The following is a 26,814-nucleotide window of genomic DNA, read 5'->3' as shown; positions in this document are numbered from 1 at the left end:
GTTGATGGTTTTTCTGAGCATTTGGTGGCAGTTTTTAGAATGCAGTTTGCATTAATGGTCAGGAGCGTACGGCTCACACCCTGCACTTAAAATGCATTGGTGAAGCCTGGAGGAAAGTGATATTGCTGTCTAGTCAGTGAAGACCAAAGCAAAGAATTCATTTACCACCCGATAAGCAGTGCTATTTCACTAGCCATGAACGGCATATGGATTTCAATGGGAGAGAGCGGTAGCCACCAATTTTAAGCGCTGAATGGTCAAGTTCAGTGACCAAGTCAGGCCACACAAAATGCAGCTCTTAGCCAGCCAGTACTTAAAATTGGCATAGTCGGCTAAGTTTGAGATTGGATATTCAATGCCGATCACTGGAAACAGCCTGCCATCTTGCCATTGAATATGTAGCTCCAGCAAACACCTTGTGCTGGCATGAAGTACACAGTCATTTGTAAATGAAATTCTACCCTGTCAGGGCATCAGCAATCTTATTATGCACGTCATTCAAACCAGATCATTTTCTCAAGCTTAAAGACTGCCATCTGTGTTATAATTTTGCCATCTTTTACTTTTTCTTATATCATAGATGCAGAAAGTACCTTATCTAAGTGACACAGGTCAAAGCTGTCTACGTTTGGTCAGCAAATGGCCTTTTCTACGCCTGTTGTTCAGACAATGTCTCTTGGTAACCGTATCATAAGCTGTGCCGTGTACGGCAACAGTGTCATGAATTCAGCCTCGTGGTCAATTATAAAATACTAAACTAAAAACCTATCTCTATCGTCCTTGTAGAGCTGTTTCTGAAATGTTTGCTATTAGCAATCAATACGCCAGCCTGCTTTTGTGAGCCAAAGGAGGAAACAACCTTTATTTATAGCCTCCTCTTTCAAAGGCCACTGACAGAATGTAGAACAAGGCTCAACAGACACGAACATGGGACTTGTTAAGTGCTGTTTGGCCCTGGGCTTTTCTCATGAGACGGCTAGTACAAGTGGCAATGCAGAAACATTTTATTCTCATCCACATATGTATGTTGAGGCTATTTACAACTGTATTTCTTGCTATTCTTTGCAAAATCCCCAAAGGGCAAAAAGGTTTTGAAAGTGCAGTGATATTTTAAGACTAGTGTATAGCTCTGTCTACTGTTTCTGGAATGTGCTTCCTTTAATTTAAAAATAAAGAACATTATCGAGTGTGCTGCTGTAGCTTAGGAAAGAAGTCCATCACATCATAAAGTGGACATAGTAGAACAGGCACAATAGTTAATTAAATGTTCAAGGAGCAGTCTTAATTTGCAACTTTATACTTTAAATTAATGTTGGCTGGGGGGAGGGTTTCAAGTGTAGAGTTTATGATCTTATAATGAATAATGGGCTTTGAGGGAGGGTGGGGGGAGGGTTACATTTATATTTATAGGATATAATGATAAGATGTTCAAGTGGTCTAATTAATAGTGTTTATTATGAATTTTTGTACACTTGATGAAGAATTAAAAAAAATATATATGTGTTACAATCCAATCAAGACAGACAAAGTGCATCAATATCTTTACAAAACAGAGCAGGTGCTTAAGCCTAGGCCTCTGTTACATGGGTTGACAGACAGCGTGGGTACGCCCATGCTACCTGCCAATTTATGTAACGTGGGCCCCAGTTCTTCCTCACATGTTATTTAAAAATAACAAATAAAAAACCTGGTGACCAGAGAATTGCCCCTGATCCAATCCTTCCAAATCTAAGGCTTCCTTTTACGAAATGGCGATAGCAGTTTCTAGCGTGAGGAGCCACGCTGAATGGCCCGCGCTGCTCCTGATGCTCATTGAGTTCCATTCAGAAGGGCTCCCCGCACTAGAAACTGCTATCACAGTTTCGTAAAATAAGGGGTCAGTCTCTCACATCCTGATCTTGTCCGTCCCCCCCACCAAGGACAATGCCCTGATCCTCCCCCCAAGTAGTCCCTAGTAGTCTAGTGCAGTGTTTCTCAACCTTTGCAAGCCAAGTACCCCCTAAGCCTAATAAATACTGACCGAGTACCTCCGCCCAAGCTCCACCCCAGACCTGCCCAAACTCCGCTCCTGACTCCACCCCATAATAATAGTACTAATTGTAATGCAATTTCTTCCATCCATTTTTCATACACACACAATATAATCTTATTAATACATAATGGTAACCACAAAATGTAAAAAAACACACAGCACACTGTACGCAGAGAAAATGTTAATTATCATTTATATTCGGAGGGTTTTTCAAAGAGGTCAAGGCAGATAATTTTAAAATATGCAATCAGTAACAACTATAGAAAAAAATAGACAAATATAGAGCAAAATATAGACAGCAGATATAAATTCTCAAAACGGACACATTTTGATCACTAAATTGAAAATTTCATTTTTCCGACCTTTGTTTGGTGTACTTCCTTCTGACTGTGCATCCAATATTTCTTTCTTCCTTTCTGCTTCTCCCCACTTTCCTATTGTTTCATGATGCTATTTACTCTCCTCCATTGAGAAAAATGGCCATTGTAACAATTCTCTCTGTTTTCTGTCCAATAACCAATTCCTAATCCATGACTGTTCAGATACACTATATCAACCGGCTCCCCTTTATCCACGTTTCTTCAAAGAAATCAAGCAAATTGGTAAGGCAAGGCCTCCCATGCCGACTCATCGTTTATAATCATTTCCTTTATTTTGCCTGGCACTGAAGTCAGGCTTACCAGTCTGTCGTTTTCTGAATCACCCCTGGAACCCTTTTTCAGGTACTACAGATGATTTTAGTAATAGGTTCAGCAAGTTCAAGTTTTGAGTCCTTTCAGTACCTTGGAATGTATCCTGTCCCATCACTCTTGGATTTGGCTCAGTATTAGAAAATGACGGGGGTCAAAGTTTTCGCCATCCCCACAAGAACTCAATTTCCCCATCCTGTCCCCATGAGTTTTGTTGCTGTCCCTGTCCCCGCCCCATTCCTTAACTATACAAGCCTCGGATAGTGTTTGAGACTTGTGTAGATGAGGACAGAGCTTTTAGGAATGGGGCAGGGACAGGAAAAAAAGTTCCCTGTGCCATTCTCTACTCGGTATGTCTTCCAGGTTCATGATTTTTCTTTCAATTACCCAAAGTCTCATCTGCACCCAGTTCAATAATTGGAATTCTTAGGAGCCCTGTTATCCATAGCTTATGCTTGGGCTTACCTTCATCAACGGTGAGTGGACGCTCATGAAGTTCAGCACAGCTGAATTGGGCCACATGGCCTCTACAATACATTTAACGCCCATGGCCCTCTTCCGATGAATCCTAGTTTCCTAATGGTGCCAGGCTAAAAGGGAATGTTGCGGATGACAGGGTTTGATGGATGATTTGGAGCAATTGACGCTGAGACTTTCATTTCAAATTCCTCCTCCCCAGAAAATTCTGACCACGGTTGCATCTAACCTGGGATGAGCTTCACAGCAAGGGACACTGGTCCACTCAGGAGACTCATCATGATATCAGTCTCCTGAAGCTAGATGCAACTTGGAAAGCTCGAAAGGTCAGCTAATGCACCAAATTGTTCTATCCAAATCAATTGGCGTGGTATGGGATCTTTCCTTTTGTGTCAAGAGTCAGTTGAAATGTGGCAGTGAGCCTTCAGCCATGGCTTGATGTGTAGAGCTACTGACTGAGCGGCTGATACAAAAGGAGTTGCATTTTATCAGCTGCTATACTAGACTGACCTGGTCCTGCATGTTAATGGTGAGTGGGAAGTCATGTGTACGTGCAGCAGATCACATCTAATGGCTTCTAGAATATTGAAAGCTGGTGAGTGTCTCTGTCAGTGACATCACCCATCAGTCCCCAAAAGCATCTGTTACAGCTGAGTAACTGCTTTATTGCATACTGTGCTACTTACAGCGTCAACACAATAAATATTAAAACATACAGACAAGATAAGATAAAGTAACAGGAGTTAGAAAACGACAAGGAAATACTGTGCAAAGTCAGAGAATGGTGTCAGCTGGAGTGACAGTGCAGAAGCAAGACCTGCTATAGTATGTGCAGCTGTGTAACTGTAGACCATATATGATTTATTAATCAAGACTGCCAATTTTAATTGTGTCAGTGATTAGAATTTGTTGCTTCAAGCTATTTTTTTTTTAAAGTAATAGCTGACAGAAGGTGCAGGAAACAAGACTTAATTACATCTGTTATAAAGCACAGCTGAGTGCTTTTGTTTTTATTTTATGATAATCTTTACTGGGAGTGAGAGTGGCGGGAGTGACTAGAGACTAAGTGATGATTGGATTTAATTGCTCACCTTTCCAAATCGGAGCTTAACGAGAGTTACAAGTTGAAGCCCATAAGAACATAAGAAAAGCCTTACTGGGTCAGACCAATGGTCCATCAAGCCCAGTAGCCCCTTCTCACGGTGGCCAATCAAGGTCGCTAGTACCTGGCCAAAACCCAAGGAGTAGCAACATTCCATGGAACCGATCCAGTGGCTTCACCCATGTCCTTCTCAATAACAGACTATGGACTTTTCCTCCAGAAAATGGTCCAAACCTTTCTTAAAACCATAAAGCCCGTAAATTATTTCCTTTGCCAAGTAGACTTATATTGATGATGGCAGGAATGAATTGGAGTGTGCATGGGAAGGTCCCACGTAGGGATTCCAGGACTAATTTCTGGACCGAATCAGCGAGTATATCCAGAAATTAGCTTTTAATTGAGACCAGTCAGGGACATAGTTATTCTACTTATCGTAACTGTACTTACGGAATAAAAGTTTTTTATGAGTATGAAAGAATATACCAAGCTTTGTTTGTTTTTAATTGGTTTAGGAGCGAGAGAAAAGGAAGCACGAGAGAATTTTGAGTGAAGAACTTGTTACTGCAGTGACCTATCTTAATCAGTTTTTACCTCCAGATCAATATATTGTATATATTCCTTGGGACATGGCTAAATACACTAAGAGGTGAGTATATCTGTAAGGTGTAAAGCAGGGGCGTAGGCAACCCTCCAATTTTGGTGGTGGACTGGTGGGCGAACAAAACATTGCTCCCTCTTCCTCCTGTTCCCCCCCCCCCCCCCCCCCCCCCCGCTAAACATTCCTTTGCTAGCAGGAATGCCAAGTCCCTGCCAACCAAAGAAATACAGCGCTGCTGCTCATCTGATGCTGCTTCCTTAAAGCAGATGGTGCCAGTGCTGGGACGTCTCAGCATTGGTGGCTGAGGGCACACTGCTGACTTCTGCCTTGAGGAGAAGGAAGAAGGGTGCAGTGTGGCATCCCCCCAGCAAAGGTAAAGGGGTGCCAAAACCCTTCCTTACCTCTGAACATCCCACCCTATTATGGTACCCTGCATTTTTGTCCTGCGCTAAACTCTCATCTCCCACAGTTTCTCGCATATCTCTCCACCTCCCAGCACCCCCCTTCCCCAAGATGTGTTTAGTTCCATACCTACCTCCTCTGGGGTGACAATACTCCAGCTGGTACAGCACCAAAAATATAGAGGCTGGCGGGCACAAGGCATTGAGCATCTGTGCATGCTCCCTCCCTATCATTTATCAGATTCATATGCCAAACTGAGGCATGCCCTACCAGTATAAATTAATCTGAATCTGAGCCAAAAGCTGAGTTGTATGACACCTTAGATTTTGAACAAATTCCTAAGGGCTGTTTAAAGTTTCCATTTCATCAATGCTTGAGTACCTGAATGCAAACCACTTAGACTATAAGTGATATATATAAATACTTATCATCTTCTGAAAGACACCTTATTTAAAAATTGCCTCTACATGTTCCTGTAGCTCGTAGAAAACTTGACTACCTTTATAAGGTCCGGGCATGTCCAAGGTTTGATAAACCTCAACTACAACATCACTCCCTCTTAGCTGAGTCTGCCCTAAAAAGATAATCCAGTAATAGAACATATGCCAGCAATCCTCCTGGAAGAGAGGGCCAAACCCTGGACAAATTTGGTAGATGACTCTTATCAAAACACCATGCTTATGAGTCATATCCACATGTCTGTCCTTCTTTCCCCCTTGTATTTAGACTGCCTTCTTTCTCCTACATCCATGTGTCTGTCCCTTTCTCCACCTTGTATCCATACACTGCCTCCTCTTCCCTCCTACATCTAACTTGTCTTTTTCCATATTTCCCATAGCGTGCCTGTCCCTTCCCCTTACATTCTGCATGTCTTGTCCCCCTTTCCCCCTTGTATCCAGATTCCCCATCCTCTCCCCTCCTACATTCAGCATGCCTGTCTCTCCTCCCATCCAGCGTGTCTGTCCCCCTTTGCCCCTTGTATCCAGATGCTCCCTCCTCTTCCCTCTTCCATCATCATGTCTATCTCTCTTTCCCTTTTGTCTAGGCTCTTTTTCCTCTCCCCTCTTATATTCGTGTGTGTCTCCCCATTGTATACATACTCTGCCTCCTCTTCCCTTCTACATCCAGCTTGTCTTTTCCCATGTTTCCCCATCCAGCATATCTGTCCTTTTCCTCTTCCATTCAGCATGTCTTTCCCCCTTTCCCATTTGTATCCATACTCTCCATCCTCTCCTCTGCTACATTCAGCATACTTGTCTCCCCTCACCTTCCATCCAGTGTGTCTGTCCCCCTTTGCTTCTTGTATCCAGATTCTCCCTTCTCTCCCCTCCTACATCAGCATGTCTGTTCTCTTCTTTCCCTTCTATCCATGCTCTTTCTCCTCTCCTGCATCCAGTTACTCCCTCCCACCTGACATCCGGTGCCACTGCTTCTCTAGTAGCAAACCAAAGATAAAGCCATTGCACGGCTGTTCTGTTCATCCTCCCTTTGACATCACTTCCATTTCTAGGTTAGAGCCAGCAGCTGTGAGGATGAATGGAGCAACCTCAACAATGGTTTTATCTTTGTTTAGCCACTGCCACCGCGAAGGAAGCAGTGGGGCCTTTGGACGACCATGGAATAAAAGAGTGCTAAAAGAAGACAAAGCCATCGCCGACAAACTGAACACGTTTTTTGCATCTGTGTTTACAGAAGAAGATATACGCAACATACCGGAAGCTGACAGGCTATACCTAGGACATGAAGACGGGAAACTGACTGGGTTGACGGTCAGTCTAGAAGAGGTATGCAGGCAGATTGACAGGCTTAAAAACGACAAATCCCCTGGACTGGATGGCATCCATCCAAGGGTAATCAAGGAACTGAAAGGGACTATAGCTGAACTGCTTCAACTAATAACCAATCTGTTGATCAAATCAGGAAGGATTCCGGAAGACTGGAAGGTGGTGAATATTACGCCGATCTTCAAAAAAGGTTCAAGGAGTGATCCTGGAAACTATAGACCAGAGAGTCTGACCTCGGTACCGGGAAAGATGGTAGAGGCACTGATAAAGGACTGCATCGTGGACCACCTTGACGGACACAATCTTTTAAGGACCAGCCAGCAAGGCTTCATCAAAGTAAGATCTTGTTGACAAACTTGCTGCACTTCTTCGAGGGAGTTAACAGGCAGATAGACAAAGATGGCCGACATTGTATATCTGGATTTTCAAAAGACATTTGACAAGGTCCCACATGAACGACTACTTTGAAAAATTGCGAGCCATGGGATTGAGGGTGAAATACTCACGTGGATCAAAAACTGGTTGGCGGATAGAAAACAGAGAGTGGGGGGTAAATGGACAATACTCGGACTGGAAAAGCGTCACCAGCGGTTAGGATAGTCAACTTCAAGAAGAGCCATCTAGAACCGTTACAGAGCTTAGAGTATCTGGGCATTCACTTTGACACGGCTCAGGGCTGCGGTTTTCTTCCTGACCTATGCAAACATAAACTCCAGCAACAAATTTTTGATGTCTTAGTGATGCCAATTCCTTCTGTTTGGTATTACTTTCAGGTGTTGTCCATGGCAGCCTCCTGGAGGTTGTTCCCTCACCAGGATGCTCTTCAGTCTTGGTGGTCCCCTCAGTGTCAATCTTTTCAGTTGCAACTCCTATGGACAGGGACAGCGAGGAGCAACTTACGCTGGTGGCTTTAAGGAAACTCCTTATTGAAGGGCATGCCTCTCCAAATCACGGAGTGGGTGACTCTCACAACTGATGCCATCCTATTCAGCTGGGGAGCTCGTTGCAGGGACTGCTCGATTCAGGGCCAATGGACTCACCATCAGAAGGGGGTGGTCCATAAACAGGAACTCTGAACCATTCAGCTAGCATTAAGAGCTCTAGAAAAGGTCCTAGAGGGAAAGGCAGTAAGGCAACACCACCACAGCAGTAGTGCATGTGAACAGACAAATAGGCACTAGACGTGCTCCCTTACATTTGGAAACTCAGATGCTCTTCCAGTGGGCGGAAGTCCACCTGCAGGATCTTTCTGTTGTCCGTGTGGTTGGAGTAGAAAATGTTCAGGCCAACCTTCTCAGCAGTTCCTGGACCCAGGGGAATAATCTCTATCCCAAAGGGCATTCGATTGTGCATCGCTGGGCAAACCGGTAATGATGGCTTTCCCAAAAACTCAAAAGTGAAGCACTTATTCAATCGAAGAGAGGAACCAGGCAGCTTAGGTTTGGATGCGTTGGTTCAGCCCTGGCTCAGCCCAAAACTCCTTTATGTCTTCCCACCTTGGCCCATGATAGGCTGGGTCATCCGCAAGATCACAACTCATCCAAGACTAGTGATCTTAGTAGCCCTAGATGGCCTCACCAACCATGGTAAGCAGAACTAGTATGTGTACAGCGAGACAAGAACCTCAAGCTCCCTCTTCATAGTGGTCTTCTCAGTCATGGGTCAATCCCCATGGAAAAGCCACAGCGACAGCATGGCTCTTGAGCACATGGCCCTAATTTGCCAGGGATGTTCAGACGTGGTTATTGCCATTCTGCTCCAGGCTAAGAAGCCTTCTACTATGGCAACCTATGCCAAAACTGGAAAGGCTTTTCAACAGTGGTGTGAAATAGACAGAGTGAAACTGCTCTGAACTCCCATTCCAGTTATCCTTGTTTTTCTTCTAGCCGGTCTGGGAAAAAGGTCTTGCACTGGCTTCCTTCAGGATGCAAGTGGCAGACCTTTCATGCTTCCGGGCGCAAAGTGGTGAAATTTCGCTTACGGTTCACTTGGATGTGACCAAATTCATAAGAGGGGTGCTCTGGTTGAAGCTTCTGCTAAAGCCTCCTTTCCCACTGCGGACTCTTAACACCATCTGAGGGCCTCACTAAAGCCCCATATGAGCCATCTAGGCACATTCCTTTTGGATCTTACAGTTAAGAGAGTGTTCCTGGTGACTGTCATCTCGGCCAGACGTATCATGGAATTGTAAGCTCTTTCTTGTAGAGAGTCCTTTCTTAGAATCACGGAGGCATGTGTAGCTCTTTGGGCTGTCCCTTCCTTTTTTCCTACTAAAAGATTTTAACGTTAACCAGGAGGTTCGTCTGCCTGCTTTTCAACCTACAGAGTTGGACAAACAAGATATAGGATATTGAAGAAACTGGATGTGCAAAGAGTTTTACTTCCGACCATCTGTTTGTGCGAACCAGTCAGTCCAGACACAGCAGACTGGCGTCCTCTATAGACAGATGGATTCACATGGGCATTTTGTCGGCAAACATCACCTGTGGTAAGCAGCTGCCAGTTTCTATCAAGGTGCACATGCCAGGAATGTTGCATCTTCATGGGTGGAGTCTCGGGCAGTTCCTCTCGCAGAGGTTTGTGTAGCAGCTACTTGGTCTACTCTGCATACCTTTACAAGGTTTTACAGAGTGAACTTGGCAGCTTGAGAGGACACTACCCTTAGGTCCTCGTTCTCGTGGGCAGGCTGTTCTATCCCACCCTAGTATTTCTGAATATGTATACCCTAGAGGAAAGGAGGGACAGGGGAGATATGTTTCAGACGTTCAAATACTTGAAGGGTATTAACGTAGAACAAAATCTTTTCCAGAGAAATACTATGAAGATCGGGATGGTACGAACAAATTTGAAAAGGGGGGACTTTTCTTGAAACATCCAGAGGGCGAAATATGTCGAATGACAGGTCCCTTCCTGATGTTATTAACAGAAAAGATTGAGATAAGTTAATTAAATTATTGCAAGTTTTAAACGTATTAAGAAATAACGGATTAAGTTATAAATACAGCACGGAGCACTTTATATATAAAAAAGACATGAAAAAAAGTATAATGGGGCTGGTGAGGATGCCATGGCCAAAAATTTGATAGGTGAACATGGAAATGTCTGGCACCTAATGGCAAGTCTGAGGCCCTTAAAAAAGAATTTACATAAGAAGTAAAAAGTTGGTAGAGGACATTGAAAAATTGGGGTGGCTATATGTGTCAATGTCTTACTTTTTGACTGCAAGAGATACTCTTTAATCTTTGGCACCCTTCTGTTTTTCAGACATTTTAGACCTCTTAATTATGCTGTGAAGGTGCAAGATCACTGCTGATGACATTCTTGTTTTAGGCTCCTCATATCCTTTGTGTGTTCTGTTTTACAGCAAATTGTGCAATGTTCTTGATCGGCTCAGTGTGATCGCTGAAAGTGTTGTGAAGAAAACGGGTTTCTTTGTAAATCGGTCAGATCCCTTTTGCATCGTTTTACGACCAGATGAGAAGTACGTATGATTAGACTGAAAAAAGTTCTGAAGCTGAAGGAATTTGTATATGTTTAGTTTCTAATGGAAGGGGAGGGGTAAATTGGCATAAAGCCAGTGTTCTGGACCACCTGTGGCCTCTCCTGAGTTCTCACCTCCTTCCCATTCTAACCCTATTCTCTCTTGTGTTAAGCATTCAAATAACCTCTGACTCCATCTCTGACCTTGGATCAGTGGAATAGATTTGTTTTTAAAGAATTGTTCACATGTGTAACACGTTCTCATATCTGGGATTTGCTTCCTATTGCTTTTGTTGTGTGTTTATGCAGCATGCATGTTATCTTCTCTGCAACATCCAACATAAGTAATAGCCTCAGTAACTGGAAAGGCTGGTGCGGACACTATCCAGCTTTAAGAAGTCTTTGGCAGCAACCCAACGCACATGTGCCAGTGTCTTCCTGCCCAGTGTGACTGAGTAAAACCATCGGTTTGCTCCTTTTTGCAGAGCAGAGGTCGTGTTTACTGAGTGCTCTCAGCATTTCATTAGTTTTCTTTCAATTTTATTTTGAACAAGTTAACTTCAGTAAGAACAAAGACCATTTGCAAAGCTAAAACCAGATGTAGCAACCCCATCTCCCTTCCCCAGCCCAAAAGAAGCAAAAGCAAAACTCCTGATATTCTGTGATTGGCTATCGCACCTTCGCTGCATTTCTTTACCTTTACCCTTCACCTATCTGGGTAGTGTCTCCTTAGATTTTGCTGGCACTTTTAAATTTCTTTATTTTTTCTAACTCTGAGGCCTGCTTAGGTTTGAGCACCAGAGAATTTTTTTGTTTTATCCTAACCATTGAGGTGTTTGATTTTGTCTCCATTGTTTTTTGATATCCGAGAAGATTCCCAGTGGCTTTAAGCATTCTAGGGTAAGGGTAATAGGGGTCAAGTACAGCACAGACCCTCAGAACTGGTGTTAAGTGTTCCCAACCATGACATTTTTGTGTGTTCTCTCTGTCTGAAAATGCAGAAGTCAAGGCAGGCCCAACAAGAAAAACATTATGGACCCAATGGAGGAAGATGCAGAAATCTGTACTGGGACCGGTGCTATTTCACATATTTATAAATGATCTGGAAATTAGAACAAATGAGGTGATTAAATTTGCAGATGACACAAAACTATTCAAAGTTGTCTAAATACAGGCGAACTGTAAAAAACTGAAGAAAGAAATTGGAAGACTGGGCATCCAAATGGCAGATGAAGTTTAATATGGACAATTACAAAGTGGTGTGCATTGGGAAGAATTGTCTAAATCAGGGGTGTCCAACCTGCAGCCCTGTGAAGTATTTTGTGCGGCCCCGGTCGAGGGCGATGCAGTGTTTTCCTCTGCTGCCCCTGGGTATTTACTGTCTTGTCAGCTCCCTCCTCTGTCTTGCTGCAGCGTTTGCGCGACCCCAGAAACATTTTTTTGGGCCAATGCGGCCCAGGGAAGCCAAAAGGTTGGACACCCCTGGTCTAAATCATAGGGCTCCTTTTACTAAGCTCTGATAGCATTTATATGAGAAAAGGCTAAAGAAGTTAGGGCTCTTCCGCTGAGACAGGAGAGATATGATGAGGTCTATAAAATCCCAAGTGGCTTAGAACAGATAAAAGTGAATCAATTTTTTACTCTTTCAAAAATTACAGACTAGGGGAAGCTCAATAAAGTTACAGTACACCCCCGCGAATTCATGGTTCAGAGTTTGTGGCCTCAGTCATTCGTGGGGGGGGGGAATTCTTCTTCCTTCTGCTGCTTTCGATCCACATACACACAAGAACATAAGCAATGCCTCCACTAGGTCAGACCTGAGGTCCATCATGCCCAGCAGTCCGCTCACGCGGCGGCCCAATAGGTCCAGGACCTGTGCAGTAATCCACTATCTATACCCCTCTATCCCCTTTTCCAGCAGGAAATTGTCCAATCCTTTCTTAAATCCCAGTACCGTACTCTGCCCTATAACGTCCTCTGGAAGCGCATTCCAGGTGTCCACCACACGTTGGGTAAAGAAGAACTTCCTAACATTCGTTTTGAATCTGTCCCCTTTCAACTTTTATGAATGCCCTCTTGCTCTTTTATTTTTCGAAAGTTTGAAGAATCTGTCCCTCTCTACTCTCTCTATGCCCTTCATGATCTTGTATTTCTCTATCATATCCCCTCTAAGTCTCCTCTTCTCCAGGGAAAAGAGACCCAGCTTCTCCAATCTCAGCGTATGAAAGGTTTTCCATACCTTTTATCAGACGTGTCGCTCTCCTCTGAACCCTCTCGAATAACACCATATCCTTCTTAAGGTACAGCGACCAATATTGGACGCAGTACTCCAGATGCGGACGCACCATCACCCTATACAACGGCAGGATAACTTCTTTTGTTCTGGTTGTAATACCCTTCTTGATTATACCTAGCATTCTATTTGCTTTCTTAGCGGCCGCTGCTCACCGTGCCGTCGGCTTCATTGTCATGTCCACCATTACCCCCAAGTCCCTTTCTTGGATACTCTCATTCAATAACATCCCTCCTATCGTATAGTTGTACCTCGGGTTTCTGCTTCCCACATGTAATACTTTACATTTCTCAACGTTGAACTTCATCTGCCATCTCGGCGCCCATTCCCCATACACCATCACCTCATCCTATCAATTATTATTAGCTTTTTTTTTTTTTTTTAAGCGAGTTTGTAGCGCTCGTTTGGAGGGGAAGGGGGGAGAAGAGCCGGCGTTCAGGTGAAGGACCCGTGAGGAGAACCAGCTTACATAGAAACATAGAAGATGACGGCAGAAAAGGGCTACAGCCCATCAAGTCTGCCCACTCTGCTTACCCACCCCCTGTCTATGCCCCAATGACCCAATTTCCTTATCTTGACCCTCGTAGGGATCCCACATGGGTATCCCATTTATTCTTAAAGTATGGCACGCTGTCTGCCTCGATCACCTGCACTGGAAGCTTGTTCCAATGATCAACCACTCTCTCTGTGAAGAAATACTTTCTGGTGTCGCCATGAAATTTTCCGCCCCTGAGTTTGAGCGGGTGCCCTCTTGTGGCCGAGGGTCCCTTGAGAAAGAAAATATCATCTTCCACTTCGACACGTCCCGTGAGGTACTTAAATGTTTCGATCATGTCTCCCCTCTCCCTACGTTCCTCAAGAGTGTAGAGCTGCAATTTGTTCAGTCTCTCTTCGTACGAGAGACCCTTGCGTCTGTGTGGGAGGTGACTCGGAGGACACAGTTCCCAGTGCCTGGTGCTGGTGCTCATCTCCCCCCCCCCCCCCCCCAAACCACCCCTCGCGCCGTGGAATCTGGCCCGCCAGCTGCTGCAGCTACTACTTCCGGTACCCATATAAGGCAGATTAGGGAGAGGGAGAGAGAGGAGATTGATGGGCAGTTGCAGCAGTAGAGTGCGCATGCGCGATGGAGCTTTCTAATCGACGGCGACCTATGTGCCCAAATAAAAATAGATTCCGTTGTAAGCTATTCAATGCTGGCTGCTGCATCCATATCATGAGTGCCTAAAATAAAATGAAGTAAGTTTATTGTTTTAACTATCTCAGTGCGCCCTAACCAAGAAAAACTCATCCCTTCCTATTTATCTTATTCTCTATGAATCCTAGAAAAAAGCGGTTTATAGTTTAAATTATAAAAATCCACACCAAGGGGCCCAAAATTAATTCCCAAATATCTCGTAGAGGAGCATACCCACTTAAAAAGAAAAAGCTGCTTGAGTTCTTGGACCTGAATTTCTGTTACGTTCACAGACACTCAGTATTTTATAGACCTCTATCATATCTCCCCTGAGCCGTGTCTTCTCCAAGCTGATGAGCCCTGGCCGCTTTTGCCTTTTGTCATAGGGAAGGCATCCCATACCTTTTATCATTTTTGTTGCCCTTCTCTGTACCTTTTCTAATTCCGCTATATCTTTTTTGAGGTACAACAACCAGAATTGCACACAGTATTCGAGGTGCAGCCATACCATAGCATGATTCAAGGACAGTATAACATTTTCACCTTTCATTTCCATTCCTTTCCTGATAATTCCTAACATTCTATTTGCTTTCTTAGCCACCTCCATACATTGAGCTTAGGGTTTCAACATATCCTCAATGATGACACTTAGATCCTTTTCCTGGGCAGTGACTCCTAACAAAGAACCCAGGATCACATAGCTATAGTTTGGGTTCCTCTTTCCCACATGTATCACTTTGCACTTGCCCACATTAAACGTCATCTGCCATTTTGATGCCCAGTCTTCTAGTCTCACAAGGTCCTCTTGTGATTTAACAACTTTGAACAACTTTGTGTCATCAGCAAATTTAATTATCTCACTAGTTATTCCCATTTCTAGATCATTGATAAATGGGTTAAAGCTGCGGTCCCAGCACAGACCCCTGGGGAACCCCAATATTTACCCTTCTCCATTGAGAATATTGACCATTTAAACCTACTCTCTGTTTTCTTTTAACTATTTCTTAATCCATAATAGGACATTACCTCCTATCCCATGTCTTTCTAACTTCCTCAGGTACTAATGATCTTGTAAAATTTAATAGTATAAATCCAAGGTTTTCCCCAGTGAGAGATATTTAATGGCCTGTATGATTTCCTCTAACATAATAGGACTCTCCAAATTAAATATTGATGATGGTGGTTTAAATATAAGAAATTTCAGGAACGATTGTTATTTTTCAGGCAACCTTAAGCACTGGGGATTTAACACATATATTCATATTTGTATCAACAATTTCGACGTGCCTTAAAAACGTATCTTTTTAGGGAATTTTTCGGAAGTTAAATGTTGGATGTTTATTCATTTGTATTATTAGTCTTTGTGAACCGCATAGAACTTAATGGTATTTGCGGTATACAAGTGAGTTTTATATTATGTTACATTGTGGCAGAGAAATCCCCCTCAGAAACGTTATAGTTTTCCTAGAGGGGCAGCTTTCTGGAGTATAGATTTCTTTAAAATACACAAGAAATACTGCCTGAATGTCATGATCTTCCACATACGAGATGGCCTGTCTTTCTTTAATTGAAGGACCATTACTCTGCTAGTTTGATGACTAAATTTAAAATGTTGCTGATGTTGTAATTGTTCATGAATATCAGCTAACTCTGTCATATAGTTTTAACATGGGATCATGTAAGGCCTGTTCTATTTGAGGTATTTGTAATCCTTATTTTTTCTGGGAATGTAAGTCCAATAAAGTGGTCCTAAGTTGTTCCTGGAAGGATTTAGACTTCCTTAAATGTGTTTGTAATGAAATAATCTGTCCCCAAACTGTCGCTTTTAAGTCCTCCCATAAAATGATAGAGGTAAGTTTGGAATTATTCGTTTCCAAATAGTGCATAATTTGTTTTGCTGTAAACTCCACATTAGTAGGATCTTGGAGTAAAGCATGAGGGAACTTCTAGTATTTAGCTTTCCTATGACAAGCCTGGAACCATAATGTTATAACCAGAGGTGCATGATCTAACCATGTTATAAGGGAAATAACTAATATATATATATAATTAGCTTCTCTTAACCAATAATCTATCTGAGATACATTTGATTAGCTGAGAAAAATGAATACTCTCTTGGTTGTGGATATTCTCCACATATCAATGAGCCCCCAATGAACTATAAAAGATTTTAATTTTTTTCCTTTTACAGCAGCCGTGTCAGGTAACTCTTTTGCTGAATTATCCAGACTGGGATTTAATGGTAAATTAAAATCTTCCCCGACTAGCAGCTGACCTTCCTTGTGTCAAACTCTTAAAGAAGCTCTTTGAAAAGTGTATTTAATATGATTAATAGTCAAAGCTATCAAAAGATATCGTCTTTCACAGTCCTATATGATGGTCGATATTTGCCAAGGCAAATGTGATGAAAAACGAATACCCATCCCACTTACTTTTTATCTGACTTTTCTTATTAGAAGCTAAGTATATCGGGGTTAATTTGTTATGGTGCAACAGGCCCTTGTGGCATAGTAATAACGTATAGCTTCTTGAAAAGGCTTCTTTTATTGGGGATGTTCAGTCCTTTAGCATTTAAAGAAAGCAAAATGACATCCTTGGCCATAAGAATATAAGAATTGCTGCTGCTGGGTCAGACCAGTGGTCCATCATGGCCAGCAGTCCTTTCAAGCGGCGGTTGTCTGGTCAAAGACCAGTGCCCTGAAACTAGCCATACCTGCGCACATTCTTGTTCAGTATTAAAAAAAAAAAAAGGAAACGCCTAATATTATCACTAATAGTTCCAGTTTTCCCTACTAAAGAGGGATGTGTGGGGGCAAGGAGCGGATCACATTCTATAAGCAAAAAATACTAAACTGGAAATATCATTAATACCCCTCCCTCCCCAAACCATATTTCCTTCTACCCCCCAAAAAAATCTTCGCATCCCATATAGGATCCCCTTTACCCAGCAATGCTATAGGAGCACCCATTTAGAGGAGAGAGGATGATCCAGCCTCCCCACCATTACTATTAGTCATATCACACTCAATATCTCAAACTCAGAGCACATAATAACAAAGCATAGAAAACGGAATTGCAAAACATAGACGTCTCAATCTTTCACACTGATATTACTTATAGTGACCTCTGAGAATCATCCAGTTATGTGCTATTAATATTATATTCACAGAACATCATAAACCCACATTTAACCCTTTATTTGATATTGTTGCTCAGAAGTAACGTGTCTTCTATGGCTCTTATGGGAGATCTACTTGGCACTGTTGCTCTCGTTCAACATCACGTTAAGTAAATCAACTCTTTCACCATCTGCCAAGTAAAGGGTTAAGTATTCAGGTAGTTTCACTATGGGGTAATGAAATGTCCGATTGTTGGTGTCTAAGATAACCTTTCCCATGGCTAACTCATTGCCATTTAGGTTTGCCACTCTTGTTCAGAACATGGTTAACACCCCGGGGTATTTGCTGATTCATCTCAATCTTAGGAAAAAGTATTTGCATTTAGGCTATCGTGTGGATTTGCTGCAGCTTGCCATCAAGATAAAACAAAAAGAGCAAATGGATATTTCCATTGATATTTTATATCCAAGGAAGAAAGATGTTTCATCACCGCACAGAGCTCCGATCAGTGTTTAAGGGTGTTAGTAGCTAAATCTTGGTGTGAGTACCATTGAAAATGATTTGTTGCTCTCGCCGCCTTCAGTACTTTTAACTTTTAATCACAGAAGCAGGCCACTTTATCTCTGGATTTATTATTTCTGGGGGAGCCAAAGACCCTGTGCGCTCTGTCCCCAGTAGAACTATTGCACCATCTGGTTTTTGTGATTCATCTGACAATAGTGTACTTGCTATCTGCTGGATAACATGTTCACTATCATTGTACAAAGGATTCTCTAGTAGACCACAAAATCTTAAATTATTTTGGCCACTTCTCTTTTCTAGGTCTTCCATTTTTTTTCTTGCATTTAACTGTTTTTACAAACTTTCTAAGGACTCCCCTTGCTCTTCCATGCCTTCAATGCGGTGGCCTAGCTGTCTGATCTAGCCTCTCAAATCTGCTCCCAGAGCAGTGAGCTTACCCAGTACAGCTCTTGGATCTGTTTTTATTTTCAAAAGCCACTGACACATTTCCTTTAGGGGCTCCTTATTCCTCTGTTCATCACTCGTAAAGAGTTCTTGAGATAGTACTGCCAAATTTTGCAAAGCTATCTCTAAGGTCATCTGGGCTGAAGGCTCTATGCTGTCTGTTCTCACCATGATTGAATATGCAAAGCCAGACAAACCTAGTTTAGCCAAAAGATCCAATGTTGTTGAGGCTACTCTGTTCTTCAGACAACACTTTTCTTTACTAGGAGCCTTCAAAAATCCACTAAGACTCAGGTTTATATAAAAAAATGCGCTGATGAAGCTTGGAACAGCTTTCTCAAGCAGCCTTCTTTGTGCATGACAGCACCTCTCCAGCAGGGCATGAATTTCTCACATTCAATCCCATCACCCCTAGGAGTTGTGTCTTTTTGCTTTTATATTGTACTGATTGTCAGTGCCCTCACATCGAGCAGGAAGGCACTCTCTCATGCACGGTGGAATGCTGCCAAAGGCTTCTTAAAGCTGGGTAGCATCCGTCCTGGAGCTCCATCAGGTAATGTCACCTACGTGTAAGAATTTGTGTCCTTCTGTCCTTGGAGAACATCTGCTCCAGGTGAACAACTGCTTTATGCTCATTAATTAGTCTTTATCTCAACTTGTCATTTGTACCTATGGCAAGTCTCAGAGGGAATGTAGCATCTGCCTTTGCTTTGGGGAAGTCCTGATAAAAGATGCCCATGAACTGTGTGCCAGTCGGTGCCATTTTCATGACCGAGACTTGAGACCAGTAAGCTGCCTGGAGCAAGCATATTATAACCAGCTGGTTTATCTGGCATGGTGCTGAGTAAACAAGAAATAATTTAATTATTATGCTTAAACTGTTTTCTATATTTTTTTACTAGATGGAATGATCTAGGAGGAGTTGTTGTTCCAGCAGGGCGTCTACAGGTAAATAGAGAAGCTCAAGATTTATTACTGGGAAATTGTTCTCGCGGCTCTACGTGAAGTCATTTCTTATGGTTTTTAGCTTTGCTTCCAGTAATTTTGAAAAGTGTTTTAGTAACATGATTACTCCAGTTTGATGTTGAGCTTATCAGCAGGAAGGTTCTGTGCACGTTGAAATGTACACCCTTATTCCACCACTTTGAGTTACATTTTCTTAGATTTATTCTCCCTAGGACCAGTAGGACATGTGGGTGACATCATCTGATGGAGCTTGTGTGGCACTTCTCTCCAGCTTTTTTAAAGCAAACATTACATCCCATGTCCTTCCATTTACCACCGTCATACGGGACCTCACAGTTCTTGTTGTTTCCCTCAGTTTTCATCAAAATTTAATTGCTGCTGCTGTTGCAGGTTTTTTTTTTCTTTTATAAATCTTTATTGAGTTTCAAAACCAACAAAAATGCAATACAGTATCTATACAAATAATATTAATCATATATGCATTTATAATCAATACAAATCCATACAACAATTAAAAAAAAAACCCACCCAACCAACATTTCATAAGCAGTTTTTCTTTCCATCTAGTGTATAAGTTCTGTCGCTTGTCATATGGGGACCATCTACATACACTTATTTTCCCTATAAAGGTATTTTGGCCATCCTCTTGTTTCCTTTATTTTCTGCAGTACATTCATAACATATTTAGTAATTTGGGGGTAATTTTTCAAAATCAAGTCATTTGATTTCACTGCAGCTACTTTTCCTGATATGTCCCAGAAGAACATTCCCAGTGGCTTTAAAAAGAATACCAAGTGTAACAGAACTGTATGTATTATGGATACCAATAACTGGTGTTTGCAATCCCTCAGACCCGATCATGATTTTTGTATCTTTTGCTAAAAGATATAAAACGAGGAATCCAATGTTGCGAGAAACAGCACAAACTGTTTGTGACACAGGTAAGTTCGATCTATCGGCATTGGAACAACCAGTCACTATGGCTCCAGAAGCCCAATTGGACACTGGGGATGCATCAATATGGAGTGTACATTGATCACCCTTGACTTGGAACATTAATAGAAGCCATCAGGGTCAATTCCTTCAATGGTGTAAGCCACTGACATAAGGACCACTCAGCCTCCTTGACACCAGAGGGAAGGCAACAGCCTCCAAAATGCCAAGACATAGCTTCCCATACACCCCACGTGTCTTGGGAGGATGTCTGTACCCTTGACTGTTTTGCCCCTGCCTTTGTCGATGGCAGTCTTTTAGGATTAGCTCATGAGGAAGTTTGAAGATCATTCTGTTGCCTTTGAGATCATTGATACTGAGGCTCAGGGTAGTCCAACTGATTTCAGATCTCATTCACTACCTGCATCTGGTTTGATACAGACTTTGAAAAGGTACAGAAAGGGCGACGAAAATGATAAAAGGGACAGGACGACTTTCCTATGAGGAAAGGCTAAAGTGGCTAGTAGGACTCTTCAGCTTTGAGAAGAGATTAGAGGTGATATGCTAGAGGTCTATAAAATACTGAGTGGAGTGGAAAGGGTAGATGTGAAGCGCTTGTTTACTCTTTCCAAAAATACTACGACTAGGGGACATGCATTGAAGCTACTAAGTAATAAATTTAAAGCAAACCAGAAAAAAATGTTTCTTGTAATTAGTATTTCTAGTGCTGAAAACTGCCACATAACCTTCAGGGAAAAGAATATAGAAATCTGAAAAAGAAACATTAAATATCAAAATCACTTTTCCTAGAACTATAGAAAAATGAAAACAAATATAGTTTCAAAGTGCTGCAGTTGGCAGTAATGTATGAGTACCTTCACATCATGTTGGCCGTGACACTGTCTTTGAAATGAATCGAATCTTTCATTTTCAAGCCTGCCACTTAACAAAAGGATCTTTGAGTCATTGTGCAGAATATATTGAAATCCTCAGTTGAGTGTGCAGCTCTGGTCAAAAAGCAAAAAGAGAATGTTTGGGGAGAATAACATAACACCTCTCTATCACTTCATATTGTTACCGCACTTTGAGAATTTGTCTATTTCCCATCTAGCAGAACTAGAAAAAGTACAGAGAAGAGTGAACAAAATGTTTACAGGGCTGGAATGTCTTCCTTATGATGAAAGGCTAAGACTGAATATTGAAGCTTTCAAGCTTGGAGAAGACATGACTTAGAGTTTTATAAAATCATGAATGAATAGGATGGTGCAAGTAATATATATAGTTCCATATAGTTAATGGCATAGAAAAATGACAGTAGATAAAGACCAAATGACCCATTCAGTCAGCCCATCCACAGTGGTCTACTATCTCCTTTTTCTAAGAGATTCCATTCCCATATGCCTGTCCCACACTTACTTGAATTCAGACACAGTTTTCATCTCCACTACCTCTACCGGAAGACTATTCCACGCATCTACCACCCTTTCTGTCAAAAAGTATTTCCTTAGATTACTCTTGAGCCGATCTCCTCTTAACTTCATCCTATGCCTTCTCATTCTAGAGCTTCCTTTCTAATGAAAGAGACTCGACTCATGCGCATTTACACCAAGTAGGTATTTAAACCTCTATCATAATCTCCCCTCTCCTGCCTTTCCTCTAAAGTATATATATTGAGCTCTTTAAGTCTGTCCCCATACGCCTTATGACGAAGACCATGCACCATTTTAGTAGCCTTCCTCTGCACCGACTCTATCCTTTTTATATCTTTTTGAAGGTGCAGTCTCCAAAATTGAACACAATACTCCAAGTGGGGCCTCATCAATGACCTGTACAGGGGCATCAACACTTTCTTCTACTGGTTACACAACCTCTCATCACAACCTAACATCCTTCTGGAAACACCCACTTCCTTGTCACACTGTTTTTTTTGCTTTTAGATTTTCAGATAAGGTCCCTTTCCCCATCTGTATATATCAGCCTCTCACCTCCCAGCACTTATGGCTCCTTCTGATTTCTAATCCCCAAATGTGTTACTCTGCACTTCTTTACATTGAATTTTAGTTGCCAGATATTAGACCACTCCTCTAACTTTTGCAAATCCTTTTTCATGTTTTCCATTCCCTCCTTGGTGCTTGCTCTGTTACAAATCTTGGTATCATCCACAAATAGCAAACCTTACCTTCTAACCATTTGGCAATGTCGCTCACAAACATGTTGAACAGAATCGGCCCCAGCACCAATTCTCAAGGCACTCCACTACTCACCTTTCCTTGCTCCTAGTGAATTCCATTAACCACCACTCTCTGGCGCCTGTCTGTCCACCAGTTTCTAATCCAGTTGACCACTTTGGGCCCTATCCTCAGCCCATCAAGTTTATTCAAGAGCATCCTATGAGGAACTGTGTTAAAGGCTTTGCTGAAATCTATGTAAATTGCATCTAGTTCATGCCCTTGATCCAATTCTCTGGTCATCCAGTCAAAGAATTCAATCAGATTCGTTTGACATGATTTAATCCATGCTGCTTTGGATCTTGTAACCCTTTAGCTTCTAGGAAGTTCACTATCCTTTCCTTCATCAACACTTCCATTATGTTTCCAATAACTGAAGTGAGTCTTATCGGCCTGTAGTTTCCTGCTTCATCTGTTCGACCACTTTTGTGAACAGGGACCACATCCACTCTTCTCCAATCCCACGTATCCTCTCCTATTTCCAAGGAATTCTTGAAAAATCTTTAAGAGGACCCGCCAGAATCTCTCTGAGCTCCCTCAATATCCTAGGATGGATTCCATCTGATCCCATAGCTTTGTCCATCTTCAGTTTTTCAAGCTGATCATAAACACTTTCTTCTGTAAACAGCATGGTATCCAGTCCATTCTCATTTATAACTTTGCCAGCCAAGAGCGGTCCTTCTCTAGACTTTTCTACAGTGAACACAGAGCGGAAGTGTTGATTTAGTACATTTAGCCACTAGATCCTTATCGCTTTCCACATATCAGTTCTTGCATCTTTTAATCTTACAATTCCATTTGTAGTCTTCCTTCTTTCTCTAATATACATTACATTACATTACAGATTTCTATTCCGCCATTACCTTTTGGTTCAAAGCGGATTACAAAAAGAGTTATGGAAGAAGGGTTACAAAGTTAGATCAGAGATCGTTTCCAAGAGAGGGATAAGAAGAATCGGGTTGGGGAAGGGAAGGTAAGAAGGGGTATTCATGGTATTAAGCTTTATTAAGGGATTTCTTGAAGAGTATAGTTTTTATTTCCTTTCTGAACATCTTGTAGTCTGGGGTAGTTATTAATAGGTTGGAGATTTGGTTATCTATTTTTGCTGCTTGAGTGGCTAGTAGGCCGTCGTATAGTTTTTTACATCTCTAGCAATGTTACCTCTAAGGAGCAATTTGATGTGAGCAAAAATTTTTCTTCGTGAGCAAAGGACTGAGTCGACATGGGCAAAACTTTTCTATTACCTTGTGAGTATTTCTAAAGCAAAATGGATTGAATTAAAGTGAAATAAAGTGGATGAAATACAACCTTAAGAGTAGTTTTTACTCAAAAAGTATTATATTAGGCAATTATCTTTTTCACTTAAGTAAGAATGATGTATTCTTCACTAACTTTACTTAAGTACTTTGAACAGTACCGGACATTACAAAATAACTGCTACCTTCTATGTGGCACATATTGAAATATTTAGAGAGTTCAACTAGGTTTTTGTTTCTGTTGCTCCAACCTCACTGTCAGCATAGCAACCTCACTCCAACCTTCTGTTGGTCAAACCTCACTGTCAGCATAGCTATTGCTAGCAAACAGCATTTTCAGTTGGCATAACTGTCAGCAAAGGCCTATGGGAAATTATCTGACTCTGGATGCAGAATTCTGTGCTCCTGCACAGAATTCACATACATTAATCATTCAGCCAGACTGGATTGTTTATCAAGAAGATAGGCTGCTTGAATGGGACAAAGAAGCCAGAGACTAATCCCATCTACCATGCCTGCAAGTATCACACCCTCCTTATCAATTAAATTAACCATTGTTTCAAACAGTTTACAAATTCTAAACAGAAAGATACTGGGACATACAATAGTTTCTATACACAGAATAAGATTCCAAGCTATAAAAGCCTCCTTTCTGCAACACATCTGCAGCTGTCGCTCTCTCTTTCTCTGTCTATCCTTCTCTTTATCTATGGAACACGAAGCTTGGACCATCACCCCATCCCCCTTTTCTCTCTCTCTCTCTGCTTTTCCCTAGAACAGGGGTCTGCAACCTTTAAGACATAAAGAGCCACTTGGACCCGTTTTCGAAAAGAAAAAAAAACTTGGAGCCGCAAAACCATTATAAAACAAATCTAACACTGCATATATTGTTTCTTATCTTAATGCTATATACAGGATCACTAAATTGAAAATAAAATCATTTTTCCTACCTTTGCTATTTGGTGATTTCATGAGTCTCTGGTTGCACTTTCTTCTTCTGACTGTGCATCCAATCTTTCTTCCTTTCTTTCAGCCTCCTGTATGTTTCCTCTCCTCCAGACCTCATTCTCTCCCCCAACTTTTTCTTTCTGTCTCCCTGTTCCCCCTTCTTTCTGTCTCCGTGCCCTCTCCCAAGCCACTCGGTTTGCTGCCACCGCAATCGGGGAACAGCCCCCAAGCCACCGCCGTCCCAAGCTTTCCCTGCAGAAGTGTTGCGCTGACCAGCATTCCGCTCCCTGACGTCAATTCTGACGTAGGAGAGGAAGTTACGGGCCAACAAGGCATTTCTCCTCATTCCATCCAGCCTGAGCCCCATCTCTCCTTGATCCAGCATTTCCCTTCTGTGTCTGTCAGAATTACCATTCCATCTATTTTCCAGCATCACCCTTCTTTGTGTCCATCTCACCTATATCCCTATCTCACCACTTTTTCAGAATCTTCATTTGTCTCTGTCCTTGTCTTTACCCCATGTTCACCATTTGCCCTTTCAATGTCTTTATCTCCCCCCCCCCCACACTTTTTCAGCATTACTTCTATGTCTCTATTTCACCTCCTCTTCATGTCCCCTCTGTATCTCTATCCTTATTCAGTAGGTCCTGCTTACCCTTTCTCTTCTTTGTGTCACTATCTCCATTTTCAGCTTTCCCCCCCTTTTCCTTTGTTACTGCACCCTGTAGCTAGAATCTTTCCACCCTCCCTCCACTCCGGCCCAGCCCAGTATGAAAGATTTCCTTTTGTTTCCCTCCCCTCTCTCTTTCTCTCTCTCTTCTCCTCCCTCACCCACGAGTCCTGCATCTGGCCCTCTCCCTTCTACCTGCACCTGGCAACACCCCCCTGCTCCGCGGCTCTCTTCAGCAACTCGTCAGCAGCAGTGATCAAGACAAGCTGCCGACATCGAGGCCTTCCCTCTACGAGTCCCGCCTTTGTGGAAAAAGGAAGTTGAAACAAGCGGGACTCGCAGAGGGTAGGCCCCGACGTCAGAAGCTTGTGTCGATCGCTGCTGCTGAGTTGCCGAAGAGAGCCGCGGAGCAGGGGATGTGGCCAGAAGCAGGTAGAAGGGAGAGGGAGATAGGAAGGCTGTAGATCTCCGGAGCATGACACCGACCCCGGCCAGGATGATTTCTTTTTCAGGCACCTTACAAGTCCAGCGTCGCGGCGGGAAATAGCCATGCTGAGCAGTGAGCTCAGCACTACACAGATGAAAGCCTTGCTTGCTGATTGGTCCGGCGGCACGGCGGGGCGGGGCCGCCGGACCAATCAGCAAGCAAGGCTTTCATCTGTGTATGTGCTGAGCTCACTGCTCAGCATGGCTATTTCCTGCCGCGACGCTGGACTTGTAAGGTGCATGCCTGCGTGACACACTACCGGAGCCGCAGCAAAGGTGGAAAAGAGCCGCATGCAGCTCTGGAGCCGCAGGTTGCTGACCCCCGCCCTAGAACTTCAGGCTTCTATGTCTCTCTTTTCCTCTGAACTCTGTAAGGCAGGGAAACTGCTTTGCTCTCTACTTAATTGTAATGCTTCATTGTAATGCTTCAGAATATTGCTTTTCTGTAAGACTATTTCTATAATATATTCTTTATGCAATCACCTCTGGCTGTGCCTCTTTGATTCTACTTCCTGGTGAATCTTCAGTGAGGGAACTGAACCTGGGACCTGGCATGTGTAAGGGCGCCTCTCAAGTGACCCCACCAACCATACATTGTGGGGGCCACTAACAAACCTTACACTCACTTTGGCAAAAACTATTTAGCTAGCTGGGAACGGCTCCTGGTCGGCTAAATAACACTTACCAGCTATCCACTAATATTCAATGGAAGATAGCTGGCTCTCCCGCTGAATATCCAGGTCTGTGGCTAGGCCAGTGACCAGCTATGTTGCATGACATAGTCAATCATTGCCAATATTTAGTGGCTGGGCTGGTTAAGTTTAGTGGCCAGATAGACCCTTCCTGAAAAAGCAGGACTATCTTTGGCCACTAGGACTTAGCCGATTAGTTCATGAATATCGGCTTAGCTGGCCATGTTTTTGGCCAGACAGATCTTAACCAGGGATTCAATGCTAGTTGCCAGATAAAATGCCGGCATTGACTTTCCAGTTTCGCCATGGACCACAGGAAACAGCTGGCTATCTGCAGTTTGAATATTGACGAGATTTTTACTAACAGGTAAATTATAGTCAACATACCCAATACATTAGAAAAACAAACTATAACAGTAAGATGGTTATATTAAAAGATGAAGCAATATATAACATAACTATTAAATCATAAATAAAAGAGCAGGTCAAATACTTTTATATGATATTGAAAATACCATG

General features: G+C 42.5%; 1 protein-coding gene across 2 annotated transcripts in view; it reads left to right on the top strand.

The window, feature by feature from the left end:
* FIG4 (FIG4 phosphoinositide 5-phosphatase) overlaps positions 1-26,814 on the top strand; it is a 291,895-nt gene that overhangs the window by 120,852 nt on the left and 144,229 nt on the right. For both annotated transcript variants that reach the window (XM_033936107.1, XM_033936108.1), the window contains exons 12-14: positions 4,813-4,946; positions 10,449-10,565; positions 19,019-19,064. In XM_033936107.1, coding sequence (XP_033791998.1) covers positions 4,813-4,946; positions 10,449-10,565; positions 19,019-19,064 — 297 coding nt within the window. The remainder of the gene's footprint in view (positions 1-4,812; positions 4,947-10,448; positions 10,566-19,018; positions 19,065-26,814) is intronic.

Source organism: Geotrypetes seraphini, chromosome 3 (assembly GCF_902459505.1).
Source record: "Geotrypetes seraphini chromosome 3, aGeoSer1.1, whole genome shotgun sequence".
Lineage (NCBI taxonomy): Eukaryota > Metazoa > Chordata > Amphibia > Gymnophiona > Dermophiidae > Geotrypetes > Geotrypetes seraphini.
Note: the sequence above shows the minus strand (reverse complement) of the source record. Positions and strands in the feature narration are given on the sequence as shown.